Below are 23,485 nucleotides of genomic sequence, written 5' to 3'. Positions count from 1 at the left end.
TCACACATTGTACCCATGTCGGGAATCGAACCCGGGTCTTCGGCATGACGAGCGAACGCTTTAACCACTAGGCTACCCATCCGCCCCGCCTAGTCTTGGAACGGCGGATGAAAATTCGCAGTACCCGTACCGGACATAATAGAAGTTCACCCTCATCCTCACTGCCCACAATCGTGGTGGAATGGTGAAGGAACGATCAGGTTGGCCTGGTAATTGATTTTTGGCAATAAAATCCCAGCACAACCCTAGATGTACCGCTCTGTGCGTCCCATGCTCAAAACGAACCCGGGTGGTGTCGATTGCATGTAATTCGCTCACCCGTGCCGCTGTGGCTAATGCCAAGAGAAACATTGTTTTCTTGGTGAGGTCATAAAAGGAGGATGCATTGAGGGGCTCAAATGGGGGTCCTCGCAAACCTCGAAGTACCACGTTCAGATCCCACGCAGGCGGGCGGAACTTGGTCTTCTGATCCTCAAGCCTGAATGAGCGTAATAAGGCCTGTAGTTCCGGGATCTTAGTAATCTTACGATTATCCGGAACGGCCAACACTGAGTTAAGTGCAACCAAGTACGTGGTAATGGTGCTACCTTTCAAGTGTCTCTGGGTACGCAGATGTAGGAGGTATTCAGCTAAAAACTGAGGTGACGCCGTAGTAGGATCTTGACCTTTTGCCTTGCAAACGATCCCCACTTATCATCGTAAAGGCCTCTAGTAGAGGGACGATGAGCTAAGGTTATAGCTTTTGCTGCCCGAGCCGAATAGCCTTTTGCACTTAATGCCTTTTAAGACGAACCAACCGTGCAGACGAAATTTGTTCGGTGTTGGATGAGGCAATTTGCTGTGAGGGTGGATAAGTAGGTTGGACCACTTTGGAAGGGGTAGTGGATCGTTTCCTGCTAGCTTCCTGAGCTCGATGAACCACCCTCTCGCTGGCAACCAGGGAGCGACCAAAGTCAGAGCAAGTGTTCTTGTCTCTTGGATCTTTTGTATTACCCTGGGAAGTAGAACTGGTGGCGGAAATGCATACGCCTTTATTCCTTCCCAAGCAATGCTGAATGCGTCCACCGCCCAAGCCCTCGGATCTGGTAACGGGGAGACATATGTCAAAAGTTGGTGGTTTTGGCAAGTTGCAAACAGGTCGATGTTTGGTTGCCCGAACTTCCTTACCAATAATTGGAGTGCTTCTGTGTGAAGTTTCCACTCGGTGGGTGCTACCCTGTCTGGGCGTGATAGAGCATCGGCCAGAATGTTTCGACATCCGGGGATGTGCTGAACTATGAACTGTAGTTGCAGCCGATCCACTAGATGGAAAAACCTGAATGTCTGTTGAAGTAGCGAGTTGGAGTGTGTTGTTCCCTGATTGCGCAGGCACCACACCACAGTGCTGTTGTCTGTGGATATGGAGTGTTGGGTTGATTGTAGTTGATTCTGCCAATGGGATATGGCTAGAATTACAGCTTTCAACTCCAGATTGTTTATGTGCCATTTCCGATGAGCGCTTGACCATAGCCCTGAGACTGTCTGGTCTTGTAAGTGAGCACCCCACCCTGAAGGGAGGCGTCTGCGAATAGGTGTAGATTCGGGACAACCCTGATAAAGAGATTCCTCCTAAGACATTCGACTCTATCGTCCACCAACGGAGATAAGGTCTCAAACGCGTTGGTAGCATGATGGCCCTGAGTGGATCCTGACTCCTGATGTAGGGATTCAGGAATTGTTGTATTGGGCGTAACTGTAATCGGCCTCTGTTGGTTAGGTCCTGGGCTGAGGTGAGTAACCCTAGCAACACTTGCCATTGGTGAAGTGTGCGTGGTTGACAAAGAGCAGGTGACAGGAGGCGTAAAATCTTGTGCCATCTGTCCCTGGGGACCGACAGGAGGTTCTGATCTGTTTGAAATAGTCCTCCTATGAACTGGAGTCTAGATGATGGAGTTAACTCTGATTTCGCCTCGTTGACTATCCAACCCAGTTGATATAGCAGTCTTCTGGTGAATTCCCGGTGGCATACTAAGGTCGGTGTGTGTTGATGACACAGGAGACAGTCGTCTATGTACGACTGGAACCAAATGTTCCTCAGCTGTAGAAACACAGTTATGAGGTGAGGTGAAATTGGGTTTAACGTCGCGTCCAAGATTATTGCACTTATATAGCGACGTGCATGCACGTGTATGTGTGTGTGTGGCTGCTTGTACTAGTCTGGACTGATGCCGATTTATAGTGCTAGCTCACTGAGATACCATGCCGCAGTTTAACATGAATACCCCACTCAGACACAGTATACTGACTCCGAGCCGACCAGTCCTTATTTTAGCCCCTTAATGCCGAGCGCCAGACAGGGTAACAACAAGTACAATCTTTTAACGTCTTTTTGTATGACGCGGCCCGGGATCGAACCCTGGACCTTCCGCTCTCCGGGCGGACGCTCTACCACAAGAGCACGGAGGCGGTCTGAAACAAAGTTATGGGCTTCATTATTCGTGTAAATAGCCACGGGGCCACTGAAATGCCAAATGGGAGTACTGCCCACTGGTAGTGGACCCCATTGAACTGGGACCTGAGGAATCTGCGATCTTTGGGATGAATCGGTATGTGCAGATGTGCATCCTGTAGATCGATACTGATCAACGAATCGAACGCTTTTATGCTGGTTCTGAGTACTCTCAATGTAATGAGGCGGAAATAGGGTGGACGCTTCAGATAGAGCTCGTTGAAAACAGAGAGATTGTGTATCATTCTCATCTTGTCTGAGCCCTTCTTGGGTACCAGGAAGATGTGAGAATAAAATCCCGGAGTTAGTGCTGGGGTGTGTATAATCTCTACGGCTCTTTTCTCCAATAGTAAGTCTATGTTGGCTTTTAAAAGGACATGTTGCTTCCTTGGATAATTCCCTGGAATGGGTGCCGTGGTCAACGGAGGAAAAACCTCTATGTCTAGTTGGTAATCGTGGCTTAGAATGTTGAGAACATAATCGTCCCTGAGGATGCTCCAGTTCTTCCAAAACCGATTCAGTCTCCCGCCTACGGGGGTATCGACAATTGGGACGACTGGGGGTAGGAGATCCCAGTCGTGACTGTCTAACATTTCAATGTTTGCCCCTCCTATCACCTCCCTTACTGTGGTATTTACCACGTCGGGATTGATAAGAACCCGGGGGTTTTCCTCTGCCACGAAAAGAATCTTGCACCTGTCTAGGCCTGTAGTTGCCTGACTTGCCTGATCGCTGGGAAAAAGTTTGAGAAACATGCTCCAAAGCCTTGAGTGCTGTTTCATCCCTAGCGAAACTGGAAACCTTGGCATGCGTGTCTGAAATCTGTTCGTTGAACCGAGATGAGGAAGACCAAGGTTGACGTAGCAATCTGCGTTTAAACTCTGAGTCCCAAGTAGATAAGGCTAAATAACCCAATCTCCGAGTGACAGTTATTTCTGCCAACGCAGCTTTAAGATGATTCCTCATATGGTCAATCTGACGCTGTTGAAAATCAACTATAGTTTGGAGGTGATCTAGTCGGTTAGGATTATCCTCTGACAGATCCTGCTCTACCACCCGAGTAGACGATGCTAATGCTGATAAAGGTTTGAATACCCTTCGGATTTCTGTTTCAATAAACGCAACTCTGGTATCCTGAACCTTAAGAGTGGTAGGCCTTGACGAGCCTGTCATTCTCTGTATATCCTCATCCAAACTATGTGCCTGGTTTGCTGCCTCAAAGCCATGAATAGGAAATTCATCTTTCCTAAACCTGGGAGGTCTGAATGACAGCGTAAGTGTGAGCCTGGAGAAGTCCTCATCCAAAGATCTAATCATATCTGACATCATAGGGTCAATCGGAATCGACGTAGGATGTGTCCAAATAGTATCTTTTTTATCTACCCCACTACCCGGGGAAGGTACTGAAATGAGGCGGTCAGCTACCCAATCAGGTACTTGAGCCAGGCTAAGGTGAGTATTCCATTCGTTCGCAGAATCTCCCTCCTCACCATTAGAACCATCTGATGAATCAAAACGATGTACGTCTTGATGGTGAACGACTTCTACTCCGATGTGCAATATTACCTCTGACCGAGGGCTTAGATGAACTGCCTGGTGACAAGGAATCATGAGTTGATGTCCAAGTACGAGCAGGTGTACTGGTACTACACAACGAAGAATGTACTGTATTATGACTCATAATAGGAGTGTTATACACATTAGTCACTGGAGTAGGCGGTAAAATATGTGCCGTAGATGTAGTTGATGCAGGTGTCTGATACATAGACATAGGCGTAGGCATAGGCGTAGGCGTAGGCGTAGGCGCAGGATACAGTTAAATTGACATTGATTATAGAACATTTTGCATCCAATTAGTGTTTGGAATTGGCATAGGCGCCTGTGCTTGCATCTGCTGCGCTGGATACGTTGGTACAGCGCTAAGCTGATCGTGCGCTGCTTGCGTAATATCATACGCTGATAGCCCTTAGGCTGATGTCATTGTAGAAGCGCTTGGGTAGTAGGGCTTGGCTGCGCTCGGCGCAGGCATATGAGACGCAATGCTCAATGGAGTAGACTTGAGTCTAGCTTGGCTTGGCGCTACCCCCAACAACGCATCTTGAGACGCTGGCGCACTGTCTGCAGACGTAACAGATGTAGAATTCTCCAAAGACTGCAAATTAGGTGCAATTATAATACGCCCAACATTCTCCGGGAGAGAAGATTCCGGTGGCATGTGCACCTCCGCGGTGACAGTAACGGCCGACCTATTATCCTTCAAAGATAAAGGTTGCGTCGTAATGATCGAATCCTGTCCCTCGCTCATTCGCGATAGCGATAGAGACATTTTCCTTTTCTCACGACGTGATTGCTGCAAAATACGTTTGTGAGTAACTTGCCTATACCTCGCGAAACTCGTTGGATAGAGGTTTATACAAAAAACACATTTAGAATTTGGTGCACAAATTTGTGTTCACGACAAACAACGTGGGTGAGGATCTTGAATAGATTTTTTTCCACGACAATTAGTACAACACGCAAGCATAAGTTACGCAATAATATACTAGAAGAAAACGGGACTGGAATTTACTGCCGTAGATAATTTCTCGGCAAATTTTGGAACGAGTTGAAAGTGTATAAATGCCTGAATATACGCAACCCAATGAACAGCCAAAGCTAGTAGTATTGAAAACAACATATGAAATATGTCATACATACCTAGCCGATAATTGTAAACAATTGACTACCTTTGCCAAGCAAACAATTGTAACACAATTCAACATGGCGGGGAACAGATAGCACGTGGCGGGAAAAAAAGAGACACGTCTTTTTTTCCGCCTCAAAACATCAAATACAACTTCACAACATGTTGAAAGTAATATGAAAAGAATACATCAACCATCGCAGAAGAATTTTGGAATGGTATACGAATTGGAAGGTCTAAATAAATCCAAAAAACGAGAGCTCCGCTGGAAACGTCCTAGCTATGTCGCGACAGGCAGTGATGTGAAGAGTTGACCTTTGGTCACGTGAGGTCACAGGGACAGCGACGGCGGGATGTAAAAGTGGGATTACGGAACAGAGCCATTCACCCAAGGACCATCGCCGGTTAGCTGTCCCAGTTTTATTGTCGCAAGGTAAGCAATGAATGCATTAAGGAGTAATGCAGGATAAGTAAAAAATTTAACTATTAATCATTACTTAAATACCATCTAACTGCATGTGTGAATGCAGTATGTAATGTATGTATGTAGATTATGATTGAATGGATACATATGAAAAGGACATTTTACATATTCTTAATTTTATTGGCCATTTCCTTTTTTCTTATGCGGCCTTATTGTTTAGATTTTTCTAGAATATGGCAATCGATGTTACAATATCTGTGATCTGCCAACGGTAACATAGTTGCCAGCTCATTGCCACACAGTGGTAAGTTATGTGTATATTTTGAGTATATTGTGTTATTATTATGTTTATATCATGGCAATTTGTAGAGGCGGTATTTATGTAACCGTCTTAAGTATTTTTAGATGTAATTTGGCTTAAAACCACAAGGGTAAGTGTAACTACTGCTCAGCATGTTTGATACATTAATGTAAAATATCAAGTATAAATAATGTTTATAGTATGCATAGCATATTAAATTGGATGAGCTGATTATGCATTGGTGTGTTGATACTATGTGATATGTTTGTTTTATTTCATCTATTAGATATTTTCATTGTATTTTTATACATATTTGCAGAGTTCAGAAACAACTAGCTTAGTTGCAAATAAAGTCAGCTGTCATCTCACACACCAGTAGCCTGTTCTGTGTTTGCTGTCTTCACCGGAGCCTTGCCCGTTACTACACTTATGATACCTTAACTATTGGGCAGTTTGGCAAGGACTACAGGACTAGTGCCAATTTCTAACCCTGCAGTGTTTGCAACATTTTTGACAATGAACTAAATATACAAGGATAAGAGTGAAAACTCTATCTTGTGACCAGGAACAATGCTCACTGACAAAATGGCCGACCATTCATCTGTGACTTCACAATCAAAGGGCACCAGAACGAGTTGATGTTTATGCATATCCGTTCAGTGCAGGATAAAGGGATTTCAAATTAAATTAGAACCATTTTTCACACTGTTTTAAGGGAGAAAATGAGAGAAAATGAGTAACAATAGGATTTTAATAATTTTACTACACTCATGCATTGTCAGCATGTGCAGCCTCAGTAAGCAGACCTGTCAACCCTCCCACATTTTGCGGGAGACTCCCGCAATTTGATGAAATCTCCCAGTCTCCCGCAAGATGGACTATTTCTCCCGCAAAACAGAATTCTTCATTATTTAAAAAAAATCGCCTCATTGTCCCGTGAGTGAAAACAATGAACGGGAAGTTTACGTCCTGATCTGTCCGGTAGGCTCCCGGATTAGCGACCCTTATCACAGCCACCCGCAGGGGGACCCAGATGGGCCTTTGTCCAGTAATCAAATGGTAATTTAATTCATATGGTGAACGATTGAACAATGTAAACTGTTAAGAAAACTCGGATAGTCCTAACAGGTGCCTGAAGGGTTGAACTTGAAATGAAAAATCAGCCAAGTATTCATCACTTCATGAAATGAACTGTTGTCTTCATGTTCTTAGCGTGTTTATTCTTCCATAATTTAAGAACGTAGATACATATGGCCTGTCTAGTTATACATGACTTTATTGGTTATCAGATTTGTCAGAAACTTTGTTAAAACATCAACATACCTCAAAGTTACGTCATTGAAATCTTGGAAATGAAAACAAAATATGTCCTGCAAGCGCCGTCTTCAGAAACAACACTATGCGTGATTGGTTGATTCGGTAGTCGAAATAACAATGAGGTACACGATCAGGCTTCCTCACAGCTAGGATTTCAAAGTCAAAGTTTAAAGTGAAACTTATAAATTTCCTTTTGACTGACATCGTGACGTGTGTGCACAGAAAATATCAAAACAGAATTTTATCAAATTTTGCGAGAATGTATCATGTGATTATTTTACACGATTTGATTGGCTAATAGTTTGCTTGCGTCCCAGATCTGCAATCTAATTTGCATACAACAGTACTAGTCAACCAATGAGATTAATACACGTCAAGGTCAGAAAGGTCAACAACGACAACGAGACTCATTTCATTCATAAATTGTAGTAAAACGTAATAGTACTTCCAAATATGGCATACATTTCTTGGAATGGAATAACGTGAACATTTCTAGGAAATTTAAGAAGCGAAGTAATGGGACTGTCAACAGACTACCGCAGACAGAAGAAAACCAGTATATCTTATTGAAACTAAGGGCGATGATGTTGCGTCAGGATAAATGCATTTGATATTTCTTTGGCGAATTTTGTAACCAACATCGCGACAAATACTCAGAAAACCTGCATCGTAACGAAGCCTGACAACTGGTCAGATTGAACACGTCGTCAACTGGTCAAGCTACCGATTGTGAAATTTCAATATCTGTTTGCGTTTATCTGAGATGATCTTTGAACGAAAGTTATATGGGTAGATTGTGCTGGGTTTATTTTTGGAGGTGGAAAATGCAAACGGAAATTAAGCAAGCTGTACGTATAAGAAACTTATTGATTATTTATTGTTTCAAAATATTTGGTTTTCTTTGTAACATTATTAAAAATAAAAGTTGGACATTATCTTATCTTCACTATCTTAAAAATCTCCCCCTTTGGAGGCAAATCTCCCCCATTTTGAAGTCAAATCTCCCACATTGTCATGATGAGGGGTTGACAGGTTTGAGTAAGTGACACACTAAATGTGAACACTCGCAGTACATGGTTACCTTGGAGTTTGGACTGTCAATCCGTACAACAGCCACATCTCTCTTCACATCAATTTTGAAGTGGTTCCTTGCTAAAACAAAAAACAAATAAAGATACAATGTTGTGAATTTCAAATAAGTTACTCAGCATATGTTGGGTAAAATATTTCAAGCTAAAGAATTGAGGGCAAGCAATTTTTTACCTTCACATAAAATTAAGTTTGTTGATACATGCATGAAACAGAGGCAAGCTCTTTCTTTCACCAGTGTCAGCTATTTCAGATGATGATGATGATAACTTCCTACATCAACCAAGGAATTTACAAGGTTTGTTAAGTAATAACTGATCCTGGGGTCTCCTTGGGATGCAACCTAATTTGATTCCTAAACTTGATTTTCAAGAACTTTACTGATATCATTGCATCAGCCTTACACCTATAAGAGAGGGGGACTTCAATGTTAGATTGAAGAAAATCCACTACTAACACAATGAACTTTCTATGTAACATCTGCGGTCATTCTCAATCTACATTTGTTTGTTTGTTTTTACACGTCACTCAGCCTTAGCAGTATTCCAGGTGTATAAGGGTAGCCTGCATTATTCAAGTCTCAACCAGACAATCTAGTGATTGATATTGTGAGGAACAATCCACACCATCTGGGTTCGAAGACACTCAATAAACCAAGACACTGGGCCTGACTACTGATTTGGTGACCTCTTACAACTCTCATGACCGACATGACATGCTGGGGCACTATTCCAAACTGCATTCAAAACAGGCTTTCAAATTGGATGCACATAGGATGCAACATTTTGTCTGGTGTAACTCAAATCAACTACAAATATCTTTTTGTCATTATTCTTTGATATTCAGTCACTAATGGCTTACCACACATCGCAGCTGAAGTGGACAGCAGCCTGCATTCTTTGTCTCCTGAAAAGTGAACTTGACTCTAGAAAAAGTGCAATCAACATGCTCAATCTGTAACAGTAGTTACAGTATTATCTACATGATTAGTACAGCCATCGATGAGTAGCAAGTCAACAGTATAAGCATCTTCATCAAAACATTGCTAATGCAATAAACCAGAAGTTGTTATCCATAAAGTTAAACATTTTCCTCTTTACTCACCAACTGCCAGAATACCACTCAAGCCTTGAACAGCACCGAACAAGGCAATGTAATTGGTACAGCTGTCACGTGGTCTTGGAGGATTCCATTAATCCCTTACACCTTATAGGATACCCCTACATCTCTCCAAATATGTCAAGAGTTGGGAAACAGGGGAGACAGAACAGGACACTCTTAACATGGTCACAAGGGCAGGGATGCAAACAGGCAGTAGCCCTGGCTCAATAGACCAGAATAGCATCCTTTAATTTGTATATTGGTTTCACCATTCACGTTACAAAATCAGGTTTCAAGTTAAGGGGCAATAAACTCTGTACATAACATAATATCAAACTGTCATATGTAGATTGATGGAAACTACTCAAGACATATTTGGATGTTGCTCCTTACCATGATATGAAATAGGGCTTGATTGATTTTGAGTGCATCATTGTCACTAATGTGGTCATCTGTTAACTTAATAATTTTAATGATTAAAAATACTTCAAAGATGCCACAATATATCAATCACAGCTACAAGGATGTCTAAATGATTATGTAATATAAGATATCGCTTATATTTGTTTTCTTTCAACATGTTACCATGGTTACAGCAGAAAGCAATTTGTTTGCAGCGCTAAAGGTAAACTTCATAGATTCATACTGACTGTATGATGGTCAATAATAAGGATAGGGCTACCATATTTGTCCTCAGGTGTATAAATGTTACTTTTCCACTTAGGATCTAGCAGGTCTGAACAGATTGTATGTCATTAGTGTCAGATAAAGAAATAAGTATATTAATCTTTTCAAGCTTGTATTCAATCATGTTTATGTAGTAGATACTAGTTCTGTATATATTGATGTTTTATTAATTAGGTTTTAATTTACTTATGTATGTTGTCAATAATGGTATTTTGTATATTTCAGATATTGCAGTAATTAAGAATTATTTATTGTATTTCTCATTTCAGGCTGCATACTTAAGTAGTTTTAAGTCAAGTATCATCATTAAAGCCCTATTCTAATGTCATGTTTTATTTAGTGGGTCAGTCAACTTCTTGGTGGTCAATCAGAGTGAAAGCCCAGGCATCCTCTGGATTGGCTAGTTTTAAATCTCTGCGTCCCACTTTCAAAACCCTTTGTTTTCACCCTGCTCTTTGCATTAACACTTCACTGTGCACTGGACTGAGAGAAAGGATAATACTTATATAAAGGTTAGTAGTTGAACGGGCACTGATCTAAAGCAATTCCCCTGGACTGGTTGTTGCCTTTGTTATTGTTTTTTCCCCGTGAGAACCCGGACGATACGCACCGCAACTGCGTGTGACAAGAGACAGGGCGACCGTCCGCAAGGACAGCTAAATAAACTTGGAGGCAATATTTGTTTTACGCATTTTGGATCACTGATTGGTTAACCGGGATCTATAAAGATTTCGAAAAAGGGCACATGTTTTCAGCTTAAACAAACAGACAAAAAGAACGGCGGAGCTCATCGGATGTCGTCATTTGGAAATACCCCAGTTGGTTATAGTTTAATCATAACAAAAGCATCCATGCAGTGAAAGCATTTTCGGATTTTGGATTGCGTCGATAATACGATTACTACTCCCTTGTTGTCATCCACGTTTTCTAGTTTAACCCTACACTTGTGTATTTGTCGTCATTCACTTGATGCTCAGATAATGAATTTATTACAGGTATAATTAGTGGTAGCACCACTCAGATTACCTGACAAAGGTTCCCATTTGGCATTTATTGTGTCTGGGGTAATTATTCATTCTAAATAGTAAATACAGGTTTGAAGTGAGGTGAAATGTGTGTTATATAATATGCACGTGGCAGCCCAGCAAGAGATGAATGGTCAGTTGATTTACTTTTTTGTGAATCAACGGATCGTTCCTTGTCATCAAAGGATTAACAGAAAATATGTTGATTGATCAATCACTGTTATCTTGCACAGTGGATATGTCAAAAGTGAGTGATGAGTGTTTGCATGTCTAGGTTTACTAAAACAAGGGCATACACTCATATCATGGCGTGAAGTGCCGATGTAAAAACAACATAATTTGTTTAAAGGGTTAACTGATAATACATTGATTGCTCATTGTTATCTAACTCAATGGATTTTTTAGGAAAATAGTTGTCACGTGGGCGTTCTTAGCCGACCTTTGAGACTTGACACCTGTGTGAAACACCTGAAACAATCAAAGTGATCAGTTGAGGACCGAACACGGGTTATAATATCCCGAACCGATATATATATATATTTTAAACTATTTGATTGTTACAGAGACACGTGACATCGAATAAGTTTCATTGTACAGCTGCAGACGTGTGGGATATTGTTCCTTTGTGTGGATATTCACAGATACATTCCTTAAACAAGGACGCTGCCTAAAATTATACACATAAATTTGGTAGGTTATAATTATGATATTTGCCTTTTGTTTTCCTTCATTTGCTGTAGCATTGAACAAATTCATTCTTGTTCCTCTACGTCTTGGTTGGGAAATTCTTCGATGCGCGATAGACGTTGTTTTCACAAGTCTTTTTTTTTGTAAGCGTGTATTTATTACAGTCAATTTGCAAAATGTGATTCTCTCAGGCAATTTATAAAAATGTGTAAATATTTTAGTCATTTTGACTGAAAAATCTGTCCTTTTCTTTAACAGATTGACTAAAATTGATTAAGACGATCAAAAGGGCCTAAAAACATCACAATAGATTATAATGTAGGTTGGATTAGAAGCCAAACAATATAGAAATGTACTTTTCATCGTAACATTTACAGTCTCTTGGTGATGATATTAAACTTAAAAATCTTTGGAAAGTCTTTTTTTCATAATACAGATGGACATATTTTTCAGTCAATTTGTAAAATAACTGAATATTTAGGCGTTTAATAAATTTCCTAAGTGAAAATTTTGCACATTTTGACTATTTTTACAAACACGATAAAAAAAGCAATACTCAGGAGAAATATTTACTTTGTGTTGCAAGTCAAAATAGTGTAAACGAAAATCGCACAATTACCAAGCAAGTGACTTATCAAAACTTTGTCACCATTACCTATGCTACCCACAAAGAAACCTACATTTCCTTATTATTTCCAAAACTGTATTTCATTTTATTGATCAATGTGACTTTACGCCGTTATACTATCAATAAAAGTGACAAATGCGCTTACGAATTGCGCAGCACAGGTCGCCAACTAAAAGTACTCACGGAAATGAAAAAAACACTGTTTTGCTGGATTTAAAAATCGACACAAAGCATTACGTACATGTAAATACGAAATAGCAAAACAACTGGAAAAGTACTAGTCTGGATTTGCTAGTTTTATCTCAGTGCTCAATACAAAATGTACTTTACAGGAGGTAATTTGTAGGCACTTTCAACATTCAAAAATAAAACTAAGTCCAAATTGACATGGCAGAAACAGGCTATAGCCATTATGCAAATAAGCCTGGAAAAAAGTTATCAAAACAACAATACAAATAACAGCTATGTTTATGTACATAATAAAAATGACATGTAAGTTGTTGTTTGAGAAGGGAATATGTTACTTTTACGTTCTGATATTTTGACGATGATTCACTATCCCACAATGCCACTGACAAATCACTAACCACTGACAAATCACATGCACGTGGGTTTCAAGCACCTGTTTTCACCTGTCGTCAAGGTGTCATATGTCATGGACATTCACCTTGATCTACTAACATCTGGTTATGCTCAGTTTCACAATAGTCTGTTTTGTTCATATTTTTACACACTTTTACGTGTAAAAAGACATAAAAACCTTTGATATGCTGTATTTGTGCCAAGGCCCAATTAGTATTAATTGAGTTGTTTGAATATTTATATATTTTGTATATTAACTGCATTTATTTAAAATCTGAGATCAAAAAAAGTTTTTTTTCATTTCCGTGAGTACTTTAGTCTAGATTTCTACTGTATCACCCGGGTACTCACGGGAAAAAACAATAACAATTTTGTATATTAACTGCATTTATTTAAAATCTGAGATCAAAAAAAGTTTTTTTTCATTTCCGTGAGTACTTTAGTCTAGATTTCTACTGTATCACCCGGGTACGCACGGGAAAAAACAATAACAAAGGCAAGAACCAGTCCCAGGGAATTGCTTTACATCAGTGCCCCTTTAGAGTTTTTATTGTATTTTATGCCAGTATAATTATGCAAATCACTTTAGTTTAATAAATGTTTATATAGATCCTTAATTATATTTAAACATGTCACATTTACTAGTATTAGTGTGTGCATGGTGAGTGCATGTATACATGTACTAGATAAATTTCTTTTCACTATGTGTGTGTGTTAATCTAGGACATTTGTTTATTCAGTAACTTGTATTGTGTATTAATAATTTGATAATAGTTTACATGCAATGTTCATATGTGTAAATAAACAGGTCTTCATGATGTATTTTATATCATGAACAGGTTATCAAGAGGGATTTATCTTGTTTACGAGGGATTGTGACCACCCAAATACACCCCAGTGGGATTCACCAGGTATATATACTCACAAGCAAAAGAAACGCAAGTGGTTTTAAGCAAATAGGTAACAAACACGGAACCATAAATTGATACGAGTTTTAGCATGTAGTGAAAGCCTGATGGTGTTATCAATATTTTTGGTTGCATAAACGCAACATAAAATAACGAATCGCCAAAACGCACCATTTCAATGAATGTTGGTATCATGCACCCATTTCTCGCGAAATCGAAAATGCACGAACTGTCACAAACTGTAGTGGGTATAAAACTGTGGCTGATTCTTGGACCTACCACTCCTTGGTCAACAATGCCACGCCTAACACAAATACAGAGAAACCAGGCTATCGGACGTTTGGAAGCTCGAGAGTCTGTCCAAGATGTTGCCCGTCATTTCAACGTTCACATAACCACAATTTATCATCTCCTGCATCGGTACAATGCAACACAGACCACAGATGACCTTCCTCAGAGCGGTCGTCCTAGGGTCACAACACCTCGACAAGATCAGCAGATTACCCGTCAACACCAGCGACATCCGTTCCTAACTGCAAGTGAAAGTGCTCGACAGACCACAGGAATACATAATCGACACATTAGCCGGGACACTGTGATCGGACGTCTCCGTTCCAACAACCTCAGATGTCACCGACCAGCACGTCGTCCTGTTCTCCAACCACGGCATCGACAAGCACGACTTCAGTGGGCAAAGGGTCATCGCAATTGGCGTCATCGTGAGTGGAGGCGTGTCATCTTCTCTGATGAAAGTCGCTTTTGTGTCTCCCATGCAGATGAAAGAGTCATAATTTGGCGGCGTTGAGGTGATCGTTTCGCTGACAGAAACGTTGTGGAAAAGGATCCATGGGGTGGACCTAGCGTCATGATATGGGCAGGGACTGGACTTAATCGAGACTTGGACCCATGCGCTTTCTGAATGTTGGTCAAGGTCGGGGACACGGTGTCACTGCTCAGCGGTATATCGACCAAGTGGTCAGATCCCACGTTGTTCCATTTTTTGCGCAACATCAACAGCACATTTTCCAGCAGGACAACGCTCGTCCCCATGTTGCCAGAGCTACCATGGCCTTTCTGCAACAACACAACATCCGTGTTCTACCGTGGCCAGCCCTCAGCCCTGATCTGAACCCCATCGAACACTTGTGGGATGAGATTCAAAGGCGTCTGCACAATGTGCGCCCAGTCCCTACAACTGCCGATGAACTACGCACAGTTGCTCTGGATGTGTGCAGGAGGATCCCTAGGGCCTTCACAAATCGTCTGATCCACTCAATGTACAGGAGATGTGTGGCAGTATCAATGCTAATGGTGGTCACACCAGGTATTGACTGACATTTTGGGTATTGACCCAAAACTGTGTAAGCCCATAACATTTAAAAAATACAATAATGTCATCTGCCTTTTAATCCATTAAACTGTCTTCAGTGATATAACTGAAACACTGGACCCATATATAGGGTTTCAGTTATATCACTATCCTGCTTCAGGGGCCTGTGCACACACCCTAGCCTGTGTCATTATGTTTTGGGGATACATATGCACATATTAATGGTTACAACATTTATATGTGATGTTGCCAAATCGCCTTCTTCACCTTTTGACTCCTCACTGACAAAACCTCCTCCATAGTTCAAAGTCCACATGCTCACCTGTCAGACGTTCACCTTGCCCCCGACCTACCTTTATCATGAAGTGAAAGTGCGACTTCAAAATAAATGTGTCACTTTTTTTAGGTAAATGAAATAAAGTGACGACAAACACAATAGGCATAAACTAGACTAGTTACGACTGTAAAACAAGTCACCCAAGACCTGCCAGGGTTGACTCAAAAGCATCGTCTGCAACAATGCAAAGTCAACGAGGTTGGAAATTGGAGTGGTTGTTCTACAAAATGACAAAATACGCACAGCATCTCAGAGATAAAGAGTTAATACGTCTGTTTGTGTTGTAAGAGAACAGTTACCCCGAAACGCTAGGCCTCCAGCACGGATTAGCTGCCTCCCTGCACCAACAACTCTCATGCCGGCCATTTTCCAAAGAAGCCGGCTGAACTTTGTACTCCCGTATTTCCTCGTCTATCAACGCAAAGTCACGTTTCGGTTTTTCGCAATTAAAGTATTATTTGCACTTGTCATGATCTGATCTTTATCATGCGCTACCTTAATTCAAATACCGATACATAGAATCTACTCAAAATGTTCGTTTTCATTGATCAAACGAGTATGATGGTCTATAAACACAAGGTCACGTGACCGTACAAAGTCCACGGTTCCAGCATGGCGGCAGCAATGCAGAAAGCGTTTTCTTTGACGAAGTCTTGTGGCAGTTCTTGTAGGTTTTTCAAATGGTGCTTTGTCATTTTTTTACAAAGATACTTTTAGGACAAGTTAAAGAACGCACACGAGTATGTGTCCATGACAAATGCGTAATTTTAGTCAAATGTTCAAAGGTGAATTACAAGGCGTCTGTTTCATGTTTGGTGATCAACAGACATGACAGAAGAAAGTTTACTTTCGGTATCTGTTTTCAAAGTATTATTTTGAGTTACTTCCAATTTCTCCTGACCATATACAAAGGTAATTCTTATGCAAGAAATCGAATGGTTTGATTTGTGAAGATAAACTCAATAAGATGTAAGCCTTTATCTATACTATTTGGGATAAATTCATCATATTGGGAGAGAGGGGGGGGTCAGTAGATTGCTATGACATAGAGTTTGGTGTGTCATGAATATTTTATTTTATGTTGTACATGTATTTTATTATCTAAGCTCTAAGCAATGTGACTTACCCTTTTCTCGTCTCAGGTGCTGTTCGTTGTCTTGGAACATCAACATCACAATATGCCACTGCAAAAGCAGGTAGGTGTTGGCATTGAAATGAGAGGATTAGAAATTTAGAGCCTATTTGAGAGAGGTTGGAGCCTGAGTGGACAGAGAATATCCCACTGCTGTTGACACTGTTTCAATGTCCCGTGTTATCCAAACACTAATTATAGAGACAACAAGAAGCACGTCTGACTTGACACTTTACTCTCGGAGGCCATTATCTTAAAAGCCGGGATGTACAGGGATCAGTTATTGTACTGGATTATTGTGATATATAGGGAGCAGTCATTACTCGATATTGCAACAGACACTACTGTCCACCAGTCATCTGGACTAGTCTTAAAAAATACAATTTCTAAAATTGTCAGTACACTCTCCCAGTGCCCAGTGCCAGTGGTGCTGTTAGGAGAGAACAGGTCCACTTGAACTCTAATGCATTGACGTTAGACACAAGTCACAAGGACAATCTCATTAATATCAACTCTGAGATGGGATGTCCTCGGAGCTTTGGTTAGCGGAAGCGAGCACTAAGAGCTCCTTTCAAGGATGTTGGTCACAATGGCTGCTGAATATTCAATGTAATTAAATTGATGTGATCCCCCCACTCGCCCCCATTCCCACCCCCTCCACATCTCTCCTTTGTGACGTGACTTTCGATGTGGATTATTCAGCGTTTGAAATTGGCACTAGTCCTGTAGTCCTGTAGTCCTTGCCAAACTGCTCAATGGTAATGGTATCATAAGGACTACTAGAAATTTGCCATTGTTAAAGGGCAAGTTCACACGGAAATTAACCTATTTTTCTTGTACTTTTTCCACATTAAAAGTGTTAACCTAGAAGTGTCATAGACAAAAATATAAAAATATCACAATTAATTAACATATTTTTCGCATTAATACGATTAATATTTTTCACATTTACCAAGTGTTCTATTTCCACAACAAAACACCATGGCTTATGCCCCTTGCAATATGACGTCATTGGTGCCAATTGATAAACATTATGACGTCATCATGCTTTGTTAGAGCCGCTTCACGTGGTGTAGGTCTAGGTGTGTGATTCTAGCGTCTCAGATGCCAGCCAGCATAGTGTTATGCTGAGTCACCACTGCGCCGGAGTGTGTCGTAGGCCATGTTGTTTTACCGCAAACTGGTACTGGATATCTTTTGCGTTGAGAATAGACAGGGACCCAGTTGAATTGGCACCAATTACGTCATAATCTAAGGGGGATAACTCAGGCCTGTTTAGCTCGAAAAACGAAGGCCTCATAACGGCATATCATTTTCACACTATTGTGAGCTTCCTACTTTCACTGTGAAAAAAATGAGTGTATATTTTCAAACACAGATACTAACTAATTCTAAAATTGCGTTTTGTTTAGAAAAAGAAAGAAAGTGATTTTTGCGTGTACACTTCCCCTTTAAGGGTTTGCTTTATGTTATCATTATAAGGACTAGTGGACGAAAACTGTTAGTTTCTAACCCTGTTTCTAACACTTTGTTTTCCTACTTTGCACTCTCAGCTGTATTGCGGGGCGGTCAGGTAGCCTAGTGGTTAAAGCGTTTGCCCGTCATGCCGAGGACCCACTTTCGAATCCTGACATGGGTACAATGTGTAAAGCCCATTTCTGGTGTACCCCGCTGTGATATTGCTGGAATAAAGCGGTGTAAAACCATACTCACTCACTCACTCACTCACTCACTCACTCACTCACTCACTCACTCACTCACTCACTCACTCACTCACTCACTCACTCACTCACTCACTCACTCACTCACAGCCGTATGGCTGACTCAGCTGTTTGCATGTTTCAGGTGTCAGCAAGAAGACACTGGCCAAACCAGGGGTCCGAAACATCGTGCTGGTGGAGGGGGTGAGGACTCCGTTTCTCATGTCGGGGACATCCTACAAGAACCTTATGCCACACGACCTCGCTCGCACAGCACTCCAGTCAGTACCTAATATTCTCATCAATTTCCAAAGGATGAAATCAGCAATATATTTTCTTCATTATGCACTGACTGTGTAAAACTTTTCAGTCCATGCAGCACTGACTTTGTGTAGAACTATTAAACATTCCAGTGTGGCAAGTACCAGTATTCACTTTCAACAGTGATACATCACTGAATATGAGTTTTTTACTTAACACCCACTAAAGTTTGATATCATATTAATATATATCTTTGTACGATTGTTTGTTTGTACGAATGTTCTTGATTACTGTTGTGTAAAACAATTATTAAATGTTTTGTCAAGTGTGTCTGAAGTTCTATTACTTTTTTCAGGGGTTTGCTGAGGAAGACAGGCATCAGCAATGGTATGATGAGTCAATATTTTTATCACTTTGACATTTGGTAAATAAATTTATTGACTAATCTTAAAAGGGCAGTATCGTTGCTAATTTGTAAGATTTTTAAATGAAATCATATCACTTCTTGTGATGTTGAATTGAAATTGCATATCCCTGCAGAGAGTCCTGTGTGGAATAGGTTCCCCATGACTCCTTGTTTGATGTAAACATTCATTCAAATACAGACAGAGTGGTAACAATGTACGACCAGGCTGATTGTGTGTCATACCATAACAGTGGAGGTAAACAGTTGACCTGACTGGTTAGGTGTCATACCACAACAGTGGAGGCTGTTAATAGTTGACCTGTCTGATTGTGTGTCATACCACAACAGTGGAGGCTGTTAACAGTTGACCTGTCTGATTGTGTGTCATACCACAACAGTGGAGGCTGTTAACAGTTGACCTGTCTGATTGTGTGTCATACCACAACAGTGGAGGCTGTTAATAGTTGACCTGTCTGATTGTGTGTCATACCACAACAGTGGAGGCTGTTAATAGTTGACCTGTCTGATTGTGTGTCATACCACAACAGTGGAGGCTGTTAATAGTTGACCTGTCTGATCATGTGTCATACCATTACAGTGGAGGCTGTTGACAGTTGACCTGTCTGATTGTGTGTCATACCACAATAGTGGAGGCTGTTAATATGTTGACATGACTGGTTGTGTGTCATACCATAACAGTGGAGGTTGTTGATAGTTGACCTGTCTGATTGTGTGTCATACCACAATAGTGGAGGCTGTTAATAGTTGACCTGACTGGTTGTGTGTCATACCATTACAGTGGAGGCTGTTGACAGTTGACCTGTCTGATTGTGTGTCATACCACAATAGTGGAGGCTGTTAATAGTTGACCTGACTGGTTGTGTGTCATACCATTACAGTGGAGGCTGTTGACAGTTGACCTGTCTGATTGTGTGTCATACCACAATAGTGGAGGCTGTTAATATGTTGACATGACTGGTTGTGTGTCATACCATAACAGTGGAGGTTGTTGATAGTTGACCTGACTGGTTGTGTGTCATACCATAACAGTGGCGGTTGTTGATAGTTGACCTGACCGGTTGTGTGTCATACCACAACAGTGGAGGCTGTTAATAGTTGACCTGACTGGTTGTGTGTCATACCATTACAGTGGAGGCTGTTGACAGTTGACCTGTCTGATTGTGTGTCATACCACAATAGTGGAGGCTGTTAATATGTTGACATGACTGGTTGTGTGTCATACCATAACAGTGGAGGTTGTTGATAGTTGACCTGACTGGTTGTGTGTCATACCATAACAGTGGAGGTTGTTGATAGTTGACCTGACCGGTTGTGTGTCATACCACAACAGTGGAGGCTGTTAATAGTTGACCTGACTGGTTGTGTGTCATACCATTATAGTGGAGATTGTTGATAGTTGACCTGACTGGTTGTGTGTCATACCATTACAGTGGAGGTTGTTGATAGTTGACCTGACTGGTTGTGTGTCATACCATAACAGTGGAGGTTGTTGATAGTTGACCTGACCGGTTGTGTGTCATACCACAACAGTGGAGGCTGTTAATAGTTGACCTGACTGGTTGTGTGTCATACCATTATAGTGGAGGTTGTTGATAGTTGACCTGACTGGTTGTGTGTCATACCATAACAGTGGAGGCTGTTGATAGTTGACCTGACTAGTTGTGTGTCGTATCACAACAGTAGAGGTTGTTTATAGTTGACCTGACTGATTGTGTGTCATACCATAACAGTGGAGGCTGTAGATAGGAACATGTTCTGTTAAAGACACTGAAGCTATATTAAAATCTTTGAACATTTTGAAAATGTTGAACTGTACATGTTTCTCTTGTCAGAGACTGAATGACACTCAACTTTGATTTTTGGAGTACCTAAATATGCAAACAAGTTGACATTGTGTTGTCCTTTGACTGTCATAAACTGACAGCTATTGAATGTTTGTCTACAGATATGGTTGACTACACTGTCCATTGAATGTTTGTCCACGGATATGGTTGACTGCACTGTCCATTGAATGTTTGTCCACAGATATGGTTGACTACACTGTCCATTGAATGTTTGTCCACAGATATGGTTGACTACACTGTCCATTGAATATTTGTCCACAGATATGGTTGACTACACTGTCCATTGAATGTTTGTCCACAGATATGGTTGACAGCACTGTCCATTGAATGTTTGTCCACAGATATGGTTGACAGCACTGTCCATTGAATGTCTGTCCACAGATATGGTTGACAGCACTGTCCATTGAATGTTTGTCCACAGATATGGTTGACAGCACTGTCCATTGAATGTCTGTCCACAGATATGGTTGACTACACTGTCCATTGAATGTTTGTCTACAGATATGGTTGACTACACTGTCCATTGAATATTTGTCCACATATATGGTTGACTACACTGTCCATTGAATGTTTGTGCACATGTGGTTGACTGCACTGTCCATTGAATGTTTGTCTACAGATATGGTTGACAGCACTGTCCATTGAATGTTTGTCCACAGATATGGTTGACAGCACTGTCCATTGAATGTTTGTCCACAGATATGGTTGACTACACTGTCCATTGAATGTTTGTCTACAGATATGGTTGACTACACTGTCCATTGAATGTTTGTCTACAGATATGGTTGACTACACTGTTCATTGAATGTTTGTCCACGGATATGGTTGACTGCACTGTCCATTGAATGTTTGTCCACAGATATGGTTGACTACACTGTCCATTGAATGTTTGTCCACAGATATGGTTGACTACACTGTCCATTGAATATTTGTCCACAGATATGGTTGACTACACTGTCCATTGAATGTTTGTCCACAGATATGGTTGACAGCACTGTCCATTGAATGTTTGTCCACAGATATGGTTGACAGCACTGTCCATTGAATGTTTGTCCACAGATATGGTTGACAGCACTGTCCATTGAATGTTTGTCCACAGATATGGTTGACAGCACTGTCCATTGAATGTCTGTCCACAGATATGGTTGACTACACTGTCCATTGAATGTTTGTCTACAGATATGGTTGACTACACTGTCCATTGAATATTTGTCCACATATATGGTTGACTACACTGTCCATTGAATGTTTGTGCACATGTGGTTGACTGCACTGTCCATTGAATGTTTGTCTACAGATATGGTTGACAGCACTGTCCATTGAATGTTTGTCCACAGATATGGTTGACAGCACTGTCCATTGAATGTTTGTCCACAGATATGGTTGACTACACTGTCCATTGAATGTTTGTCTACAGATATGGTTGACTACACTGTCCATTGAATGTTTGTCTACAGATATGGTTGACTACACTGTTCATTGAATGTTTGTCTACAGATATGGTTGACTACACTGTCCATTGAATGTTTGTCCACAGATATGGTTGACTGCACTGTCCATTGAATGTTTGTCCACAGATATGGTTGACTACACTGTTCATTGAATGTTTGTCCACAGATATGGTTGACTACACTGTCCATTGAATGTTTGTCCACAGATATGATTGACTGCACTGTCCATTGAATGTTTGTCCACAGATATGGTTGACTGCACTGTCCATTGAATGTTTGTCTACAGATATGGTTGACTACACTGTCCATTGAATGTTTGTCTACAGATATGGTTGACTACACTGTTCATTGAATGTTTGTCCACAGATATGGTTGACTACACTGTCCATTGAATGTTTGTCTACAGATATGGTTGACTACACTGTCCATTGAATGTTTGTCTACAGATATGGTTGACTACACTGTTCATTGAATGTTTGTCTACAGATATGGTTGACTACACTGTCCATTGAATGTTTGTCCACAGATATGGTTGACTGCACTGTCCATTGAATGTTTGTCCACAGATATGGTTGACTACACTGTTCATTGAATGTTTGTCCACAGATATGGTTGACTACACTGTCCATTGAATGTTTGTCCACAGATATGATTGACTGCACTGTCCATTGAATGTTTGTCCACAGATATGGTTGACAGCACTGTCCATTGAATATTTGTCTACAGATATGGTTGACTACACTGTCCATTGAATGTTTGTCTACAGATATGGTTGACTACACTGTTCATTGAATGTTTGTCCACAGATATGGTTGACTACACTGTTCATTGAATGTTTGTCTACAGATATGGTTGACTACACTGTCCATTGAATGTTTGTCTACAGATATGGTTGACTACACTGTTCATTGAATGTTTGTCTACAGATGTGGTTGACTACACTGTCCATTGAATGTTTGTCCACAGATATGGTTGACTACACTGTCCATTGAATGTTTGTCCACAGATATGGTTGACTACACTGTTCATTGAATGTTTGTCCACAGATATGGTTGACTACACTGTCCATTGAATGTTTGTCCA

The 23,485-nt window shown here is 40.8% G+C and overlaps 2 protein-coding genes across 2 annotated transcripts in view; one reads left to right on the top strand and one right to left on the bottom strand.

Annotated features, from left to right (window-relative positions):
• Positions 1-16,039, bottom strand: part of LOC124123593 (trifunctional enzyme subunit alpha, mitochondrial-like) — a 64,074-nt gene extending 48,035 nt beyond the window's left edge. Inside the window, exons 1-3 of the mRNA XM_046486798.2 lie at positions 15,887-16,039; positions 9,164-9,208; positions 8,295-8,365 (exon numbers count right to left, since the gene is read on the bottom strand). Coding sequence (XP_046342754.1) covers positions 8,295-8,365; positions 9,164-9,208; positions 15,887-15,953 — 183 coding nt within the window. The 5' untranslated portion in view covers positions 15,954-16,039. The remainder of the gene's footprint in view (positions 1-8,294; positions 8,366-9,163; positions 9,209-15,886) is intronic.
• A 66-nt stretch (positions 16,040-16,105) lies between these two features.
• Positions 16,106-23,485, top strand: part of LOC124123594 (trifunctional enzyme subunit beta, mitochondrial-like) — a 32,370-nt gene continuing 24,990 nt past the window's right edge. The window contains exons 1-4 of the mRNA XM_046486799.2: positions 16,106-16,254; positions 16,730-16,783; positions 18,565-18,700; positions 19,036-19,067. Coding sequence (XP_046342755.1) covers positions 16,200-16,254; positions 16,730-16,783; positions 18,565-18,700; positions 19,036-19,067 — 277 coding nt within the window. The 5' untranslated portion in view covers positions 16,106-16,199. The remainder of the gene's footprint in view (positions 16,255-16,729; positions 16,784-18,564; positions 18,701-19,035; positions 19,068-23,485) is intronic.

This window comes from Haliotis rufescens, unplaced genomic scaffold (genome assembly GCF_023055435.1).
Source record: "Haliotis rufescens isolate VD_foot unplaced genomic scaffold, xgHalRufe1.0.p SCAF_2, whole genome shotgun sequence".
In the NCBI taxonomy this organism is placed as follows: Eukaryota; Metazoa; Mollusca; class Gastropoda; order Lepetellida; family Haliotidae; genus Haliotis; species Haliotis rufescens.
Note: the sequence above shows the minus strand (reverse complement) of the source record. Positions and strands in the feature narration are given on the sequence as shown.